This window comes from Bos mutus, chromosome 23 (genome assembly GCF_027580195.1).
Source record: "Bos mutus isolate GX-2022 chromosome 23, NWIPB_WYAK_1.1, whole genome shotgun sequence".
NCBI classification, from domain to species: Eukaryota; Metazoa; Chordata; class Mammalia; order Artiodactyla; family Bovidae; genus Bos; species Bos mutus.
In genome coordinates this window covers 9095507-9116790 of record NC_091639.1, presented here as the reverse complement: position 1 = coordinate 9116790, position 21284 = coordinate 9095507, and the positions used below count along the sequence as shown (strand labels likewise).

Here is a 21284-nt window from a genome sequence, read left to right as displayed (position 1 = left end):
TGCAGAAGTGCTGGAGGGGACTGAGGAAGTGATCTCAGTTGGACAGCAATGGGCAGCTGGGTCTGAAAAGCTGGCTGTTCCTCAGAGGAGGCCCTGAGTAACTATGAACAGATCCTGTTTGAGTCTGAGCTCCTTTCTCTTAAAATCAGTAGTCCTTATACGAGGTACCTAGAACAGTCAAATTCACAGAGTCAGAAAGTACACTGGTAGACGCCAGGAGCAAGGGAGTAGGGGAGAATGGGGAGTTCGTTTTTAAAGGGGGTCAGAGTTTCAGTTTAGGAGGGTGAAAAAGTCAGGAGATGGATGATGGAGAGAGTTATACAACAATGTGAATGTACTTAGTGCCAGTTAAATATGGTTAAAATAATATGTTATATACTAAGTGACTTGTACCATAATAAAAAAAATTTTTTTTAAATAAGTAGTCTTGGTGACTTATGGAATGATTCACTTTCTAAAGGATGTTTCTGAAGCAAAAGAATGACTCCTTCAGGCATCAGACTTCTATTTGGTCCCTCAAAATCCTGTTCCAATGGGCCCTCGAACCGCCTTCTAGGTGGCGGAGGAGGGGAGGTTTACTTCAGTCAATCAACACTCCAAGCTGGCAAGTGAAGCAGGGCCAGATCAGCTGTCCTCTGGCTGATCAAGAGGTCACTCTCACTATGAACACAGAGAAGCACGGCTCCATATCTGATTTTTTAAATTACAATTTTTTTGGGGGGCTGGAGTGGGGTAAGATGGATTTCAAATAAATAAAATGGAACTATGTGGGCTGACTACTAATCTTAGGGGAGTAAAAAGGTTGGTAAATGAAGGGAACTAAAGGTGGATTGGATAGCCAAGATCACGCAGGCTGACCACCTCTTAGGGTTCATGTTGAAGCGCCCAGACCCAGAGAGAAAGCAGTGGCACCTTGCATCTAGGGGGCTCTGGAGGGGCGAGGGAGTGTCCTGAGGTCTCTACATTTCCACGGACTAGAGGTTCCTGGAGAGAAAAAGACCTGCTCACGTGGCTATGAGACAGGACCCTCAGACCTGCGGATTTGAACCTTTCAGAGAACTCAATTTAATTTTTAAAGCACATACCTCTACATATGCCATTTCTTTATCTATAAGTTATGTATAAGTACTACTGCATGATATATACGGAGAAGGCAATGGCAACCCACTCCAGTACTCTTGCCTGGAAAATCCCATGGACAGAGGAGCCTGGTAGGCTGCAGTCCATGGGGTCACAAAGAGTCGGCCATGACTGAAGCGACTTAGCAGCAGCAGCAGCAGCATGGTATATATGTATAATACAGACATGATTGACTCAAAAAAAGAATGATGTAAAATAAATTTAAGTTCCAGCTCTATTTCATCTACCACATACCCCAGTGGATGGCCATGTTGGCCCCCTGGTTCTCTGCACCTGGCTTGAGTCTGTATACATAAGGCAGAGCAACACATACCCAGCTGACTGTGTTCATGTCTGAAGGGCAGCCCACACCTCTCAAATAACGGTAAGTTGAAATAGTTATTCATTATCAAAGCATTCAAATGACTGAGGTTTAGGAGAGTCTGCCCAATAGCATCAATGAGAAAACATTTTTAGAAGAACACTATTTTTGCATTTTTAGGTAGAAACTCACGTACAGATGTGAGAGTTGGACCATAAAGAAGGCTGAGTGCCAAAGAATTGATGCTTTTGAATTGTGGTGCTGGAGAAGACTCTAGAGAATCCCTTCAACTGCAAGGATATCAAACTAGTCAATCCAAAGGAAATCAATCCTGAATATTCATTGGAAGGACTGATGCTGAAGCTCCAGTGCTGTGGTCACCGGATGTGAAGAGCCACCTCACTGGAAAAGACCCTGATGCTGGGAAAGACTGAGGGCAGGAGGAGAAAGGGACAACAGAGGATGAGATGGTTGGATGGCATCACTGACTCAATGGACATGAATTCGAGCAAGCTCTGGGAGACAGTGAAGGACTGGGCAGCCTGGCGGGCTGCAGTCCACGGAGTTGCGAAGAGTCAAACGTGACTTAGTGAGTACACAACAACAGCCTTAACACTGGACGTCATTTTACTTGTTTCTGCTCCCTTCTCCCAATTTGGGATTATTCTTAGAGTGCTACCTTATATTTTTATGCTATTAAAACCATCAGGATAAAATTATGTTTTACATCGTGCTCACTCCATGAGGACCGCAAACACGGCCACAGGCTTTTCAAAGAGAGTGAGATTTCGAGTGCACCTCAAACAGTCCAAGGGAGCCCCTGACCTACCTGGTGAGCTTGGTGCCAATCTGCTGCCGCAGCTCTAGTCGCTCCTCGTCCGTCTGGCGGGGAAGGATGTTCTTTTCTTCCAGCTCTCGCTTGGAGGGCCTGTTGCTGAGTTTGATGGCTAAGGAGTCCTTCCTGCACACCTTCATGGCCAGGGAGCCTGCAGGAGGGCAGAGATGAGTTAATGAAGTCATCGCCAACCTGGGCTCCGGGCTCCCCCAGAGTCAGCTGTGGCCCACAGGGCGCAAGACAGGGAGACAGATATAACAGCCCAACTCCTGAGAGTGGTCAAGACCTCAGCCAAAGGAGGAGAGTGACTGTATGTCACTTTCATGGTTTCTGCCATCAGCATGTCCTGTCTACCTCCCAGTGTGCCGGGCATGTGAGGAGCACACGGGCGACCTGTGACGGGATCTCTGCTTCCCCAGGAACTCCCCACCTGGTGGGAACACCGCAAAGGAGGGCAGACAGACTGTGGAGCATAAAACAGACCGCGAAGGACGGAGGACGAGGGGCTGGCACGTGCAGGATAAATGAGACCGACAGGCAGCCGGCTGGAGTGCACCTGCCTCTATGAAGGCTCAGAGGTGATGTGTGATAAGCCAGGGAATCACAGGAGACAAGAGAGATCAGCTACAGCGGGGCTGGGGGTGCGGAGCAAAGTAAGGCTGGGCAACGTGGGTCAGCGTGGGGTGGGAGGGAGAACAAATTCACGGAAAGGCAATATTTGGGCACTGCTTTTCAACACAGGAGGTTCTGAGCACCTTCCATCTGGAATAAATCCATGCTTCTCAGCCAGGAGAGATTTTTGCCCCCCCCAGGGGACATTTGGCAAAGTCTAGAGACATTTTTGGTTGTCAAACTGGGGTCTGGTGGAGAGGCTGCTACTGGCACCAGTGGGTAGAGGCTATTCAACATCCTACGACGCACAGGGCAGCTGCCATGACAATCAGTCATCTGGCCCAAGACGTCATGAGTGCTGAGGTTGTGAAACCCTGGTATAAATGCTCCATCATCTGGGCAGAAAGTGATGGGCAGAGGCTGGACAACATGGGCCTTTGGCTGCCCCTCCGTGGTTCTCTCCTTAATAGCAGGACTGTTTCCAGTGCTCAAGTTTAGTTTGCTACCTGAACCCCAGTATGTGAGGCAAGAGCAAAGGCCTGGGAAGCACCAAGTTTGGGGGATCCCTTTGGATTTTGCATAGTAAGTGCTTGTCTTCTTTCTTCTGCTGCTGGTTTTAGAACATGGGCTTTGGAGTAAGGCCCAGGCAGCTTCAGCTCTCAGCGCTGCCTCTTAGCAGATGTGAAGCTCTGGGCAAGATCCTGGCTGCTTCATTTCCTTCCGCACTACCGCCACCCCCCGGAAAACAGGGCAGGAATTTATGCCCCTGGGGGTTGTGAGATGTAGATAAGAATGAAATCTTAGCCTATTATCAGGCACACAGTAAAAGTTTGCTATTATTTAAGTTCATGCATTAAAAGTTGATAAAATATCAGTCAATATTCATTCGATTGAAACATTCATTTTTTGTAACCAGAATGACAGATTTTGAACTTTGCTTTCTTCATTTTTTGCCTTGTTTCTTAGCGCACTGAAAGGCCTTAAAGAAGAAATTTAAATTCAGTCTCTGAAGTGGTTGAGGTATGTTTAAAAATGAATTTGTTCCATATGCAACAGTTAGTACTTTAGTGTATTCTGTATACTGGAATTGAATTTTAAAGTGCTTCCTTCTCCTCACCCCCCTTTTTTTTCTTTGGATGGGGGTTTCCCTGGTGGCCCAGATGGCAAAGAATCCACCTGCAATGAGGGAGGCCTGGGTTTGATCTCTGGGTTGGGAAGATCCCCTGGAGGAGGGCATGGCAACCCACTCCAGTATTGTTGCCTGGAGAATCCCCATGGACAGAGGAGCCTGGCGGGCTACAGTCCATGGGTCGCAAAGAGTCCGACACAACTGAGAGACTAAGCACAGAACTGCACATGGCATCCCACAGGAAGCCATCAGAGAAAGAAAGAACATCTAAAGAGGTAAGAGATGGCAGCATGATGCTGTGGTTTCTAGAGTTCTGATGTTGTTCAGAAGACCGTTACTTTCATTTTACTAATAAAGAAATAACAACACTGGACCTCAGATTTGAATCCACAGAGGTGGGCAGCTCCTCACTCCGGCCATGCCCCCGCCTGGCCATGCCCCCCCATGCCCGCCACGCCCCAAGAGTTTAGAAGTACCTACTGGTATACAATGAAGTGTCGTCATCCTCGTCCTCTTCCTCCTCCTCCTCCTCTTCTCTTGTGTACAGGCAAGAAGAGTCTTCGTAGTCTGCTTCATGAGGCACGTTTTCTTTATTGTCATCACATTCAATCACAACAGTTGGCACTTGTCTGATTTCCGGAAGGCCCAGAGGTCCTGCTTTTGTGACACTGTCACCCGAGTGCAAACCAGAGCTGTGGTAAGAAGTAGAACAGGGGACCCGCTGCTCAGAGCTGTTTAAAAAGAAAGAAAAGAGGACATTCATTCTGGCTAAGGTGTCGTATAAATGCATGGGAACCTTTTAAAACCCTGGCCGTCCTGCACTCAGAAGCGAAAGGTCTACGGGACAATTTGAGTCCCATTTCTCACCTACAGCTCGACGTGCTGGGACAGCAGAGTGACCTGGTGGTGGCAGCATCTGCTCTCTTCTGATGGCGGGCAGACTGTTACCTTTTCTGAGCCTCAGTTTCCTTGGATGAAACTGGGTAAATCCTATCTTTTCAGCAGGTCTGGTGCCTGTGTGTCCCACCGGAAGGGCCTCAAAGGAGCCCCACACTTGTTATTTCTAGAAAGGGCCCTCCAAGTGGTTTCTAGACATTGTCCATATCAGTCTGTTCTCCAGGACAGCTTTTGGAAACTCAGATGTGGCTATCTCATCTGTTAGAACCCTGAGTGTCTTCCTAATCTACAAAACCAGTGCTCCAAGACTGATACAGAAAAGTTGTCAAAAATCCACACTGCAGGCTACACCAGTCATAGCAAAGAACTCAATTAACTGAAACATAGCTTCTTATTACATCTGGCCTCCACCTCTGATGGCCAAGGGCAGGAAGGGAAAAACCTTCTGGAATGGTGTGGTCACTTAGAAGACCTGCTCTAAATGAAAGGTCTCACTGCCAGAGGAGAGGGAAAACCATTAGCCTGGAAGCAGCAGTTTAAACACAGCCCGACATGCAATACCTCGTATCGTCTGCCCCAGCCTCATCCCCCTACCTGTCCCCACACAAGTCACGTTGTTCACATGGTAAACAAGGTGAGATGTGCTCCCATCTTACCTTCACCTTGCTAATTTCTGTCGACCTTTCAATACTCGTCTTGGGCAACACTTTGCCCAGGTTCTCGGGAGATTCCACAATTTTGAAAACTGGGAACACCCATTTGCTTGTTATTTGGGGAGGAGTTGCCCCCGCCAGCCAAGTGCTAGACACCTCCAAGGGCAGGGACTGTGCCCTCTTCACATCTGCAGCAGGTGCCTGGCACCGTGGCTGACAGTAAATGGGCACTCAGTCCGTGCTGATTGTCTTTGCTGGGCTGGAATCCCTGACATAGATGCATTTAAAATGGGTGATGAATCATACTCAAAAGTATTAGTGAAGAGATCAGTCTTTAATTTTCAGGGACTATTTTTAGTGTACTGCAGAGCTATACATGCCCCTGACCTGACTGGCACTTTTGGTAACGGCTTAACGACCGAGTCAAATATGTGCAAGAACTGAGGCAGAGAAGCAAAAAGCGAACATTTATTGAATGTGTCACCCACTGTGCTGCAAACTTCCACATCCAGTATCTCATCACATTGTTAATAACAACCCTGCAGGAGAGGTGTCAGTTATCCTCATTTTAATAAGCAGGAAATGGAGGCTCTGAGAGGGTAATTAATAAGCCCACGATGGCACAGGTGGTCAAGGAGCCAGTTAGAATTTGAACTTGCTCTGTTTCAATATGCTGTATCCAAACACTGAATTGTGATACTTGTAAGATTGTGTATTTTGGTTAAACACAAACCCTACTAACCATGCACACATGCATTCAAGGCGGAGGAAACATCATGCTTTGTCAACAACACGTGTACCAAGCAGGCATCGTGACTCTGTAAATGTTTTAGATGTTACTAACCAGGGTAAGTAATAGTGTCCCCTCTCCTGTCACGGTCAGGTCACAGGGCACTGAGTTTAAAGGATACGTCTTGGATGCTGGGTTTAGAATGGTCAGGATGGGGAAAGGACTCGAATGTTTACCTACTGTCACAACGACCTTTGCACCAGAATGGCAGTGTTGAGAAGCTGTAACAGAGCCTCAAATCTTTACTATCCATTCCCCACTGCCCCCCCACCCACCGTGGTTGTGAGATCTTAGTTCCCTGACCAGGAATCAAACCCATGCCCCCTGCATTGGAAGCATGAAGTCTCAACCCCTGGACCACCAGGGACGTACCAACTGTTCAGTTCTTTACAGAAAAAGTTTCCTGACCCCTGATCCAAATGAATATTTCTAACCTCTATCATAAGGGGACGACAGAGGATGAGATGGTTGGATGGCATCACTGACTCGATGTACATGAGTTTGAGCAAGCTCTGGGAGTTGGTGATAGACAGGGAAGCCTGGTGTGCTGCAGTCCATGGGGTCGCAAAGAGTTGGACATGACTGAGCGACTGAACTGAACTGATCATCCCTCACCCCTCAGCTTTTCTGTGTGAGCTACATTTGAAGTCCACAAGTTGTATGTTGACTTCCCTCGTGGCTCAGACCCCGATGCTGGGAAAGATTGAAGACAGGAGGAGAAGGGGACAACAAAGGATGAGATGGTTAGATGGCATCACTGACTCAATGGACATGAATTTGAGCAAGCTCTGGGAGTTGGTGATGGACAGGGAAGCCTGGTGTGCTACAGTCCATGGGGTCGCAAAGAGTCGGATAAGACTGAGCGACTGAACTGAACTGATGCTGAAGCTTCAATACTTTGGCCACCTGATGCGAAGAGCCAACACATTGGAAAAGACAGTGATGCTGGGAAAGACTGAAGGCAAAAGGAAAAGGGGACGGCAGAGGATGAGATGGTTAGATAACACTGCCAACTCAATCGACGTGAATTTGAGCAAACTCCGGGAGATAGTGGAGGACAGAGGAGCCTGGTGGGCTATAGTCCACGGGGTCGCAGAGAGTCAGATGCGGCATAGTGACTGAACAAAAACAATAATAACAACAATTAAAACTTTTAAAAAGCTTGTCTTAAACTCCATTAAGGTACCACCAACGATGTGTGCGTATACATATATACACACATATATATATAATACACCACATTTTGATTAAATGTGTTGAGCTCGACCAGAGTCTCTCAACCTTGGCGTGGCTGACCTTTTGGACTGGGTCCTTCTTTGTGTCAGGGGGTTGTCCTGTGTGTTGTAGGATGTTTAGCAGCAAACCTGGTCTCTACCCACTAGATGCTAGTGGCATCTCCTCTGGTGGTGACAACCCCGAGTATCATCAGATATTGTCCAATGTCCTCTGGGGGGCAAAGCTGCCCATTTGGGAACTACTGACCTAGAGTATAGGACTTCCCCGGTGGCTCAGATGGTAAAGAATCTCCTGCAATGTAGGACAGCTGGGTTTGACCCCTGGGTCTAGAGTATGCAGACAGCTCTGCTACCTGCTGCATCCTCAGAGTTGTACCGTGTGAGTCTCCTCTAATGCAGCCTGGGTATTAGTGCTCAGCAATCTGCAGTATTCGCTGAAGGGTGAACTGCTCAGATCCCTTGACCTGCTGTGTATCAGGCTGGCACTCTGGGGGCGGTACCAGCCCATCTGACATCGTGACAGTTCCGCTGAGTGCATTCTCTCTGCTCCTGCTGTGGTCCCAAAGCAGTTACCCTGTTAACACAGGCACTCTGAACCCATCTGAGGGAAGCAGCTTGGCTTGTTATGTGGCCCAGATGGGTGAGTTACAAAATGACACTCCAGCAGCCTGAAAGAGTTACCACACCTTCCAGAGTACCTGTCAACGTCCCCGAGGCAAAGCTGACTCATGTAAGCAGATCTATTCTAGACCACTCAGGTCAACACTCTTTGGGGATTAAGTACTGAGTTTGCTCAGAAGTCAAACAGATCTCATTTTGAAATAGAAACGCGTATTTTAAGTGCTGCTGCTAAGTTTGCTTCAGTCGTGTCCGACTCTGTGTGACCCCATAGATGGCAACTCACCAGGCTCCGCCATCCCTGGGATTCTCCAAGCAAGAACACTGGAGTGGGTTGCCATTTCCTTCTCTAACACGTGAAAGTGAAAAGTGAAAGTGAAGTCACTCTGTTGTGTCCGACCCTCAGCGACCCCATGGACTTCAGCCTACCAGGCTCCTCTGTCCATGGGATTTTCCAGGCAGAAGTACTGGAGTGGGGTGCCATTGCCTTCTCCATTTTAAGTGCTAATGAAAGGTAAATGAAAAACACTTTTAAAATGTGTGCAGTATACTTATTTTCTCTAAAAGAATCATAATGGAAGTGATTTGTGAGCAAGCTGGTTTGGTCAGACATTATACAGATTTTGGGCTTCCCCAGTGGCGCAGATGGTAAAGAATCTGCCTGCAATGGGGGAGACCCAGGTTCGATCTCTGGGTGGGGAAGATCTGCTAGAGAAGGGATTGGTTACCCACTCCAGTATTCTTGCTTGGAGAATTCCATGGACAGAGGAGCCTGGCAGGCTACAGTCCACGGAGTTGCACAGAATTGGACACAACTGGGCGACTAACAGAGAAGGCAATGGCACCCCACTCCAGTATTTTGCCTAGAAAATCCCATGGGCGGAGGAGCCTGGTAGGCTGCAGTCCATGGGGTCGCTGAGAGTCGGACATGACTGAGCGACTTCACTTTCACTTTTTACTTTCACGCATTGGAGAAGGAAATGGCAACCCACTCCAGTGTTCTTGCCTGGAGAATCCCAGGGACGGGAGAGCCTGGTGGGCTGCCGTCTATGGGGTCACACAGAGTCGGACACGACTGAAGCGACTTAGCAGCAGGGCGACTAACGCTTTGTAGCAACTTTGAAATATATAGAATGCTTTGTTGTACTTGAGAAATTCTCTCGTTTAACCTGAATTTACATTCCATGGTGATAACACGGTAAAGTCAAAGTGAAGTCACTCAGTCGTGTCTGACTCTCTGCGACCCCATGGACTGTAGCCTACCAGGCTCCTCTGTCCATGGGATTTTCTAGGCAAGAGTACTGGAGTGGATTGCCATCTCCTTCTCCAGGGGATCTTCCCAACCTAGAGATCGAACCTGGGTCTCCTGCATTGTAGACAGACGCTTTACCGTCTGAGCCACCAGGGAAGTCAACATGGTGAACACAGTGTCCTTAAAGTAGGTGAACACACACAAGAAAAAGTCACCCCTGGGTGGTGTTCACTGTTTCTCCTCCAGGCGGGTGATCAGGAACTAACCCTGGAGGTGACCATGGAGCCCTCACCCTGACCTCATAGCGGGAGTCTCCCTAACCCCTCCTGGACCACTGCCTGCAACGGTGATGAGAGCTGATGCTTTCAGTGCTCACACGGCACCAGGATAAATCCATGTAAGCCTCACAGCCACCCTGTGAGATCAGAATTACTGTTACACTCCCATTTTAGAGAGGGAACATGAGGCCGCCGGGCACGGTCACAGCGAGAGGGGTGCAGGCATTACTGAACTCGGGCAGTAGGGCTTGTAGAGCCTGGTCTTGTAGTGATGTCACCTGGGCAGCAGCAGAGCCCTGCAGTGGCTTCAAGATTTACTTTTTCCAGAACTTTCTCTCCTTCTCACCACCACCCACACAACTCCTTGCTGCTGTCAGACAGGTCTGAACATGACATTCCCTCAATTAAAAGACCTTTCAAGTGTCTCATTGTCAACTGGACAAACCTCACCCTCTTTGGAATGGATGAGGAGGTGCCTTGCCATCTGCACCCCTCATTCCTTCCAATCTGATTTGTTACTGTTATTTACCATGCACCCCGAGTTCCAGCCACAGAGGCCTTTTGGCTTCTGAAGCATACTGTCCGGTTCTAAATGTTGCTTCTTCACCGGTATACAGATTTCTCAGGAGGCAGGTCAGGTGGTCTGGTATTCCCATCTCTTTAAGAATTTCCCACAGTTTATTGTGATCCACACAGTGAAAGGCATTGGCATAGTCAATAAAGAAGAGATAGCTGTTTTTCTGGAATTCTCTTGCTTTTTCTATTTTGTCAGTTAGAACGGGACATGGAACAATGGACTGGTTCTAAATTGAGAAAGGAGTATGTCAAGGCTGAATATTGTCACCCTGCTTATTTAACTTACATGTAGAGTACATCATGTGAAATGCTGGGCTGGATGAAGCACAAACTGGAATCAAGATTGCTGGGAGAAATACCAAGAACCTCAGATATGCAGATGACACTACCCTAATGGCAGAAAGGAAGAGGAACTGAAGAGCCTCTTGATGAAAGTGAAAGAGGAGACTGAAAAAGTTGGCTTGAAGCTCAACATTCAAAAAACTAAGATCATGTCATCTGATCCCATCATTTCATGGCAAATAGATGGGGAAACAGTGGAAACAGTGACAGACTTTATTTTCTTGGGCTCCAAAATCACTGCAGATGGTGACTGCAGCCATGAAATTAAAAGATGCTCCTTGGAAGAAAAGCTAGACCAACCTAGACAGCATATTCAAAAGCAGAGACATTACTTTGCCAACAAACGCCCATCTAGTCAAAACTATGGTTTTTCCAGTAGTCATGTATGGATGTGAGAGTTGGACCATAAAGAAAGCTGAGCGCCAAAGAATTGATGCTTTTGAACTGTGGTGTAGGAGAAGACTCTTGAGAGTCCCTTGGACTACAAGGAGAGCCAACCAATCAATCCTAAAGGAAATCAGTCCTGAATATTCATTGGAAGGACTGATGCTGTAGTTGAAGCTCCAATACTTTGGCCACCTGATGTGAAGAACTGACTCATTGGAAAAGACCCAGAAAATGGGAAAGGTTGAAGGTAGGAGAAGGGGATGACAGAGGATGAGATGGTTGGATGGCATCACCGACTTGATGGACATGAGTTTGAGCAAGATCTGGGAACTGGTGAAGGGCAGGGAGGCCTGGTGAGCTGCAGTCCACGGGGTCACAAAGAGTCGGATAAGATTGAGCGACTGAACTGAACTGAAGCACACTTTGAGCTCTCCTGCCATCACTCCACCTCAGAACAAGCCCCTCAGAGTTTGGTTGCAGCAGCCCACCCAACCTCAGGGAGAGCCTTGATGCCATTCTTTTGAGCAGCCTTTCCTGATTTTTCAGTGGAAACCAGCCCCTTCTGCATCCACAGCCTCTGTTCCCACCTCTTTTCTAGCACCTGTCGGGTTATATTATAATCACATATCTAAGCATTTACTCCCTGCCCCCAATGACTACAAGCCTTTCAAAGACAGAGGCTGATTATCATTCTCTTCATATCCTAGCCTCGTTTTTGTCCACATTTTAAGAACTGATGGAAAAGTCAATCAAATATTTGAAGTCTCTAGGAGTCACAGTAGTCATAATACAGTTCCCATCATTTAATTCACTAAAATAATCATCCTCGACCCTTAGATAGTCTTCCTGTGTAGAGAAAGTGTCCTGTGAACAGAGAATTAAAGATGTGGAAATAGCGAACTAGGATTCTTAAGAAGATAACGCAAAGAGATAAGGCAGAGAGATCTGTGCAAAGAAGAAGGCCAGGGTACCCAGGACAATGTGAGCATAGAAGCACAGAGAGCTTATGGCCACTGCATTTTTCCCAACTGTACGCTCACAGGCTCTCAGGCCCCTTCAGTAAGATTGTCCAGAGTCAGGCTGCGTTGTATGGTGAGCTAGTTGGGCTAGAAGATTTCTTCTCATGTGACATTCTACAATAAATTTATATTAACACCTAAGGGCCTACATTATTCTCCAGGAGGAGGGGGGAAGAGATTCCGTTCCCTCATCTCGAAGGCTCCAAATGATGTAACTTTCCTGAGATGTGTTACGAGTAAGAAGAGATGCAGTGGGTTTCTTGGTGCCGCAGTGAGGATGCAGCTCCTGGAGGACGGAAGGGCATCACTATCGTAGGTGATGCTCACTCCCCCGCTTCGCGCCTCCTCCAGTGTATGGATGTAAGTACACAGCATCTAACACATTCACTGGCGTATCACCTGCATCCTCCAGAGAAAGGGAAGCCTGGGAGGATGTCCACTTTGTTTTGTCCTCACTTTCTCCCCAGATGATGGAAGTGCCTGAGTACTTTCCTTCATGAAACAACTGAATAAGCCAGAAGGAACAAGCAGAAGTTTACCTAAATTAGGAGGCCTGCTATTCACAAGAGACACACGAAAATAAGATTCAGGAAGCTTGAGAGTAAAACAGCAGTCCTAAGTCAGTAAAAAGCAGGCATTGCAAACTCTCTTCGCCTTCTCTCTGTCCCCGTGACATGTCAGGAAGTCCAAAGCTGTTTCTTCTCCCCTTGGTGCTGTCTCCATCCAAAACAACACTTAGCCAGTCTTCTTTTTGGAAAATCCAACTCTCTGTGTGGGCTCTACTAAAAGAAGTAGGACGACCCAGAGAGAGGGTATCGGGAGGGAGGAGGGAGGAGGGTTCAGGATGGGGAACACATGTATACCTGTGGCGGATTCATTTTGATATTTGGCAAAACTAATACAATTATGTAAAGTTTAAAAGTAACATAAAAAAAAAAAAGAAGTAGGGGGCTTCCCTGGTGGCTCAGTGGTAAAGCATCTGCCTGCAAATGCAGGAGATGCGGGTTCCACCCCTGGGTCGGGAAGATCCCCTGGAGAAGGAAACAACAACCCAGTCCAGTAAGTATTCTTGCCTGGGAAACCCCACAGACAGAGGAGCCTGGTGGGCTACAGTCCATGGGGTCGCAAAGAGTCAGACATGATTTAGTGACTGAACAACAACAAAATAGGAGACACGTAAATTGAGAACACAGGGAGCTTCCCTGATGGTCCAGTGGCTAAAACGTCACACTCCCAATACAGGGGGCCTGAGTTCAATCCCCGGTCAGGGAACTAAATCCCGCAGGCCACAACCAAGAGTTCTCGTGATGCAAGTACAGATCTCACATGGCGAAAGGAAGACTGAAGAGCCCGTGCGCCACAGCCAAGACCTGCTGCAGCCAAATTAAAAAAAGGCAAAGGACACAATGGCCCCCGTCAGGCCCCCATCCCCCCCATCCCCCCTCACCACTTTTCCCTGTCATTTAAACAGTCACATGTTTCCAAGAAATCCACAGACTTTGAAAACTGAGACTGTTTCACCTGTCCTGTTCATGACTGGGTGAGGGAGAGGCAGCTTGTTTTTAATAATTCATTAAGAAATGCATGCCAAGACATCTGTGACAACCAGGGTCATTACACAGTTAGCCCCCTTTCAAGGGAGCTTCATAACCGTCACTGTATCTCCATCACATGATAATAGGGAGATGCATATAGAGCACTGTGAATAATCCTGGGCGTGGGATTACCCGCCATCACGCACCTTTGATACTCTCCTAGGAAATCAGGGGCAGGTTTTGAAATTAAAAATCACTGACTATTTTAAATCCTTTATCTTCCCTGAGAATACCTGGGAATCATTTCACCACTATTTTTAAAGAAAAACGTGTCATAAAGGGACACTGCTTTCTGGCATCTGATTTCATATGCAACCATTGTTAAAATGCAAAAGGAAAAAAAAAAAGATGACATTAACCTCCTGAAAGGACAGAGAAAATGTATTCCCCTCCAATAGGATGCTGAAAATGACATTAAACTTCAACAGGAATGGCTTTTGTCATTCAGACCGCACAGACTCATAAAGGGAGTTTTCAGAGAGAGTTTTCAGTAGGACGTTTCTTCTTGGAGCCCAAAAATGTGTGAGAAATTATGCTACAGATGGCAGTGCCTGAGGCTGGAAGGTGACAGAAGTAACCACTAACACCCTCAGTTCAGTTCACTTCAGTTCAGTCGCTCAGTCGTGTCCGACTCTTTGCGACCCCATGAACCGCAGCACGCCAGGCCTCCCTGTCCATCACCAACTCCCACAGTTCACTCAGACTCACGTCCATCGAGTCAGTGATGCCACCCAGCCATCTCATCCTCTGTCATCACCTTTTCCTCCTTCCCCCAATCCCTCCCAGCATCAGGGTCTTTTCCAATGAGTCAACTCTTCGCATGAGGTGGCCAAAGTACTGGAGTTTCAGCTTTAGCATCAGTCCTTCCAAAGAAATCCCAGGGCTGATTTCCTCTAGAATGGACTGGTTGGATCTCCTTGCAGTCCAAGGGACTCTCAAGAGTCTTCTCCAACACCATAGCTCAAAAGCATCAATTCTTCGGCGCTCAGCTTTCTTCACAGTTCAACTCTCACATCCATACGTGACCACAGGAAAAACCATAGCCTTGACTAGACGGACCTTTGTTGGCAAAGTAACGTCTCTGCTTTTGAATATGCTATCTAGGTTAGTCATAACTTTCCTTCCAAGGAGGAAGCGTCTTTTAATTTCATGGCTGCAGTCACCATCTACAGTGATTTTCGAGCCCAAAAAATAAAGTCTGACACTGTTTCCACTGTTTCCCCATCTATTTCCCATGAAGTGATGGGACCAGATGCCATGATCTTCGTTTTCTGAATGTTGAGCTTTAAGCCAACTTTTTCACTCTCCTCTTTTACTTTCATCAAGAGGCTTTTGAGTTCCTCTTCACTTTCTGCCATCAGGGTGATATCATCTGCATATCTGAGGTTATTGATATTTCTCCCAGCAATCTTGATTCCAGCTTGTGCTTCTTCCAGCCCAGCGTTTCTAGAAAACAGTTTAATCAGCTTCCCCGGAGGAAAGCAAGCAGGCATTGTGGTGCTCATCACAGCCTTCTAAGATAAGCAACTCCACTGGAGATCTTGTGTTTCTGTGGGACTTTAGTCAGCAGGAAACGATGCCATTCTATATATAGAGCAGGAGACTGAGATTTCCTGAGTGGAGAATGTGTTTTCAGTCTTTTTTTCCAGAGGTGGTAATGAATGCAAATGAATGCATTTACATCCCTTGTTCTGTCCTTCTAGGGACCAATGACTCACATTTCTGAGATGGTGTCTGGGGTCAGGATGTGGTGAATAGGACCGTATGACACACCCAGAGTCTGCCTGAGAGCATTCTCCATCTCTCACGGAGGAACCAGACAGCGTTGGTTCTTCCACATGACTTTGTCCCCAGACGTCAGCTTGTCTGGACGTGGGGTCAGGAGGGCAGGACCTGGAGTGAGGACCACATTTGGGTCCCAGCTGAGCCACTCATTAGTACAGCATCTTGCTTTTTCAGTTCCTCATCAGGTAAATGGAGAAATCCTTCTACCAAACTCACAGGCTGCTGCAAGATCAGAGAGTAATGACTCGTAAACCTCAATATTGGTAGTTGCTGTTTCAGCAAGGGATGTACTTAAAGCTCAGCAATTTATCATAGACCAATCATTATGGATATTATCCATTAGTTTATTAAAATACTTCCTTTAGCCTTTTCAATATCTTTGGCCTGCACAGTCTTTCTAGATAAATGGTTTCCAAGAAGATCAAAGAATCGATACTTTTTCATCGGGCAAGGGAGGGATTTCTACTGATGCACACATAGGAAAATTCAGTGGCAGATTCTCTTCTGAAAAATATACTTCCTTTTTTAATCCCTTTAAGACTTCAAAAGATGTTAATGAATCATCTAGTCTCATTTTAACCTTCCTCTGACCAGTTGGCTCACCAGCCTTGTAGGAAAGGATCTGTCTTGCTCAAAGTGACATTACCTTGCTCTGCAATCTCATCCTACCCCTTAAAATAGCAATTATAGTGCAAAACATTATCTACATGCAGCCACTTACAGATGATAAATATATGCTGTAAAACTGAAGTACTGGCCTAAAGTAAGAGATTGATAACTCTGGCCTCAAAGGGTCAGAGACAAATGTCTCACCAGAACTGCAGAAGATTTTGAAGAGATGGTCATCAGTGTAAAAAAGAGATGCTTTCCCTGGAAACACATTTCATTTGAAAATATATGCCATTTGCTAAACGATGAGCAAAATACCAAACTTCTTCAAATAAATGCCACTTCACAAATCAGATAACACGGGTATTCAGAGGTTCATTTTTGCTTGGTATCACAGCATATCTGCTCACCATCACATGAACACTCCGACTTGCAGGTGGAAACACTGACAGAAATCAGTGCAGTAATTATGTCAGACTGATACAGCCAGAAGAAACCCAAGGGCCCATCTAGTTCAGGACCAAGAGTTACTCTTTTCCCATGACCCTGGAGGCCACATAAAGAAAAGTAACTGTCACCTCGAAATGTTTTAATACTAAGATTATAAATGAACTGTGATCTTGAAGAGTCTATACATAATGATAGAATAATAGAATTAGTGAAGATTGAAGGGATTTTTTTGGGGGGGGGTGGTTACTGATTTCAATTTCTTCTGTCCAATATTGAAACTGTCCCTTTTTCAATAATCTGGACAGGTAGTAATGTAATCCCTAGCTAATGTATGCAGTACTCAGTATTTTACTGAGTAATAATTTTACATTATTACTGTCCTCATTAATAAGAGTTCAAGATGGTTCTGGAAGCCTTTCTGGGTCTGGTTGGTCATCGTTGGTCTGGACTATCTATATTAACACAGATATACAACTCTTCTGGGAAAACCATTCCATTTCTAAAAATATTCACATTAGGGTTAATTTCATGACATAGAATTAGAGGGTTGACGGGGACATCAACAGACGATCTCACCTGCAGGGTTTTCCTTTATGAAGCACACGAGTAAACCACTTGGGACAGCGGCTGGCCTGATCTTTTAAAAAGATCTCCTGTATTCTCTGCAAAGGTTCCTAGGCTCTCCTTATCAGATGACAATCTTCTGTCATTTCCCTCATTCTCGATGATTGGTCCTCTAAGAACCTGCCGAATAACTATCAACTTCCTGCCTTTTCTTATTAAAAATCTCATCGCTCAGCTTGGAGTATCACTCCTTCCTTTAATCTGCCTAGAATATTCATTCTCTCATTCTTTTCCCCTCTTCTCCCGGTTCTTTCAGTCCCTTAGATTTCAGTTTAAATGCAGCTCTCCAGAGAAGCCCACCTGCGGACCCCCTGCCTGCTCCCCCGGACGCCCCCAGCTTCTGCACCCTTGCAGGTACTGGCCGGCCAGTGTGTGCTCCCAGCAGACTCCATGCCGCTCTGAGGGCAGCATCCTTTATGTTTCGTGCAGGGCTGTACCACCAGCAGGGCGGCAAGCTCTGAAGATTCTGAGGGTAAGGAGCTCCAGGAACACTGGAGGTGGAGGAGGGAGGGAAAGAGAGCAGAGCCGGGCGTAGTGACGGTCTGCCGTCCCTGACTCACTGGGCAGGCGCGCCACGTGCCCCAGCAGCACCTCGCCATCCCCACCAGGGCAGGGGGGAACACTGGTGGGCAGCAGCAGTGGGAGTGGGGCCTCTCATACCACATACACCTCCATCCCCCCCAGCTCCTCTGGGATGGGCTCAAGCTCTTTCCTTGTGGGCAGGAAAAGCAGCTGACAGCGAGGCTCTGGGCCAGGCTCCCGCCTCAGTCACTGTCGAAGAAAGAGGACTAGGACAGAAGGGGTGGACCTGGGAGGCAGCCACGCTGCTGTGGAAGGAGACCCTGGGCCACCCTGTGGAGTCACCGTCAAAAACGATCTGACTCATCGGTGAAGAGAAAATAAACGAAGATGATCTAGCGCTGGAAAACCAACCCAAAATTTCCAACAAGATTGGATCAATTTGCAATATGCCTTCTAGGGGCACTCAAGGTCGATTTTGTGTGTGGTAGGATTTTGCTTAACTTTCACCATCATTTATTTACAGACATTTACTGTATGCTGTGTAATAAGACGACTGATGTGGACTGATCGTCATTTGTTCCTCACGAACAACCCTATTGAGGTTGATGGTGTTATTAACCCTGTTCTAAAGATGAGGAATCAAAGGCAAAAGCAAGTGTGATCTCTGAGACTGAAACCCTGGAGTTTAGATTATGGAGCCCATGTACTTAGCCGTGATGCAGGGACCACCTCCCGCCTGGCCAAGCCGCCCAGTGACTTTGATAAACACAGAAGATGGTCTCCAGTTCCCTTCCCCAAATCTAGTGAGCCAGCACCACATCACTTTGCTTACAAAGATCCATCTAGTCAAAGCTCTAGTTTTTCCAGTAGTCATGTATGGATGTGAGAGCTGGACCATAAAGAAAGCTGAGTGCTAAAGAATGGACACTTTTGAACTGTGGTGTTGAACAAGACTCTTGAGAGTCCCTTAGACTGAAAGGAGATCAAACTAGTCAATCCTAAAGCAAATCAGCCCTAAATATTCATTGGAAGGACGGATGCCGAAGCTGAAGCTCCAATACTTTGGCTACCTGATGCCAATGAGCGGCTCAGTGGAAAAGACCGTAGAAAAGGCTGAGGGCAGGAGGAGAAAGAGGTGACGGAGGGTGAGATGATCAGATACCATCACTGACTCAATGGATATGAGTTTGGGCAAACTCTGGGAGATAGTGGAGAACGAGGAAGCCTGGCATGCTCAGTCCGTGGGGTCACAAAGAGTTGGATATGACTTAGTGACTGAACAACCACCAAGCACTGTAACTAACTAAAATGACTTTAGTGTCATCAGGCATAGATTAGGGTAATGGTTAAGAATCTTCATTCAAATCAAAACAGATTTGGAGTAATTTGCAGAGAATAAGATAGAAAAGGGTCTAGAAACCATCTCAATACATGATTGATGAAATTTTTAGCCTGAAAGGGACAAACCACTGGATAAAGGGAATATTATCTATCTTCAAAGATTTAAAAGTCTCTCATAGGAAAGGAAGATGAGAAATAAGACTGGGACAAGGGAATTATAAGAAGAAGAAAGAAATCTGCAGTAATCAGACCTTCTGGACAATGGGGTGAGTTATGCTGAAATACATCCTTCTTCTGATCTCATCCACCTGCAAAACCCCAATATCTCCCTCCTTCCCCACTTGCTCTCTGATTCATTTCAATAAAGAACTTGATCTGGTGTAGGTCCAACAGACCTATTCATTGGGCTACATGTGACTGAAATATTCTACGAAGACACAGGGAAATCAAGAATATCTCGTAACTTATTGGTTAGTACTTCTAATGGAGACTTTTTAAATGGCATGCTTTAAGTGGAAATGTACCTAGCGACATCCTACTAGTATGCTGGGCGAGCATCTTTTTCAGGTGGTCAGATTTTTCCGGAAGAGATGCAAAAATGTTCTCGGGGTTACAGGAGATATGAGGAAATTGCATTTACTGCCAGTGGTCTATTTTTTAAAAATTTTTTGATGTGGGGCATTTTTAAAGTCTTTATTGAATCTGTTACAATAGTGGTTCTGTTTTATATGTTTCCGTTTTTGAGCCCAAGGCATGTGGGATCTTAACTCCCTGACCAGGAATCGAACCTGTACTCGCTGCATGCGAAGTCTCAACCACTGGATCACTAGTCTTCTTTACGAAAGCAGTTGCCAAACTGCTATGAAACTATCTACAAGTTTGGTCTCAATTTCTGTACAATTTCTGCAGATGGGCAGCGAGTTTGTGGACTACTCTTTTGAGTAGCTGAAACCCAGTCTTCCCTAGGTTCTTTGCTGATGTAAGTCTCCCTAAGTGGTGTGAGGGTTAATATGATAATAAAGTATGTAAAATAAATGACTAAAAAATGCCATCCAAATTTTACATTATTATTGTCCTCATTAACAATAATAGCAGAGGTTGAGGGACTTCCTGGTGGTCCAGTGGAGAAGACTCCACACTTCCAATGCAGGGGGCCCAGGTTCGATCTTTGGTCAGGGAGGTAGATTCCACCTGTCACAACTAAAGATCCTGCAGGCTGCAACTAAGACCCGGTGTAGCCAAATAAATAAGTAAATACTTTAAAAATATGAGACACATTCATTAAAAAAAAAAAAAAAAGAACAGTAGTTGAAAATGCTGGCAATGGGCCAAATATAATTTTTTTTTCCCCTGTGAGGGGTGATATTAATGTGAACCAATCAAGTCAGAATTCTCAGTGATAACCACTTCCCTGGGAGTCATTAATATCCCAAATATAGACTATTTGGCTGAGACAGAGGGAGGGAAAAAGCCATTGAGAGGCAGGAAAAACTGAGGAGTGGAAGTTGCTCAGTTGTGACCCATGGACTGTGGCTCCCCAGGCTCCTCTGTCCAGGGAATTCTCCAGGCAAGAATGCCGGAATAGGTTGCCAGTCCCGTCCCCTGGGGATCTTCCTGACCCAGGGACTGAACGGGGCTCTCCTGCACTGCAGGCAGACTCTTCACCGTCCAAGGTACCAGGGCAACTACAACAGAAAGCTCCCGACTGTGTCCATCTCGCCCCCAGCTCCTGCCTGGCGATTGGCCGGGCTCTCAAGGCTGAGGCTCAGTTGCAGCCTGTCTGCAGGACTAGGTGACTAGCCTGGGGCAGGCACTCGGGGCCCCAGCCCAGACACAGCCTCATGCGAGAACGCAACACTTTCTTCTGGTCACGCCACAGAACAAAGTCAGGCAACACGCCTTGGAACCACACTGGGAAACAGCCACCTCTTGGGCACAAGCGAGGTGGTATTTGAACGCACTGCAGCTGCTGCTAAGTCGCTTCAGTCATGTCCGACTCTGGGCGACCCCATAGACGGCAGCCTACCAGGCTCCCCTGTCCCTGGGATTCTCCAGGCAAGAACACTGGAGTGGGTTGCCATTTTCTTCTCCAATGCATGAAAGTGAACAGTGAAAGTGAAGTCGCTCAGTAGTGTCCGACCCTTAGCGACCCCATGGACTGCAGCCTACCAGGCTCCTCCATCCATGGGATTTTCCAGGCAAGAGTACTGGAGTGGGGTGCCATTGCCTTCTCGCACACACACAAGCAATTCAGATCCAGCAGGAGAGCTCTCCCTGGGTGGTGGAGGGTTAGG

The 21284-nt window shown here is 46.7% G+C and overlaps 1 protein-coding gene across 1 annotated transcript in view; it reads right to left on the bottom strand.

Annotated features, from left to right (window-relative positions):
* Positions 1-21284, bottom strand: part of LOC102281286 (phosphatase and actin regulator 1) — a 254955-nt gene that overhangs the window by 35260 nt on the left and 198411 nt on the right. The window contains 2 exon segments of the mRNA XM_070361372.1: positions 2271-2427; positions 4498-4748. Of these exon segments, the coding sequence (XP_070217473.1) occupies positions 2271-2427; positions 4498-4748 (408 nt within the window).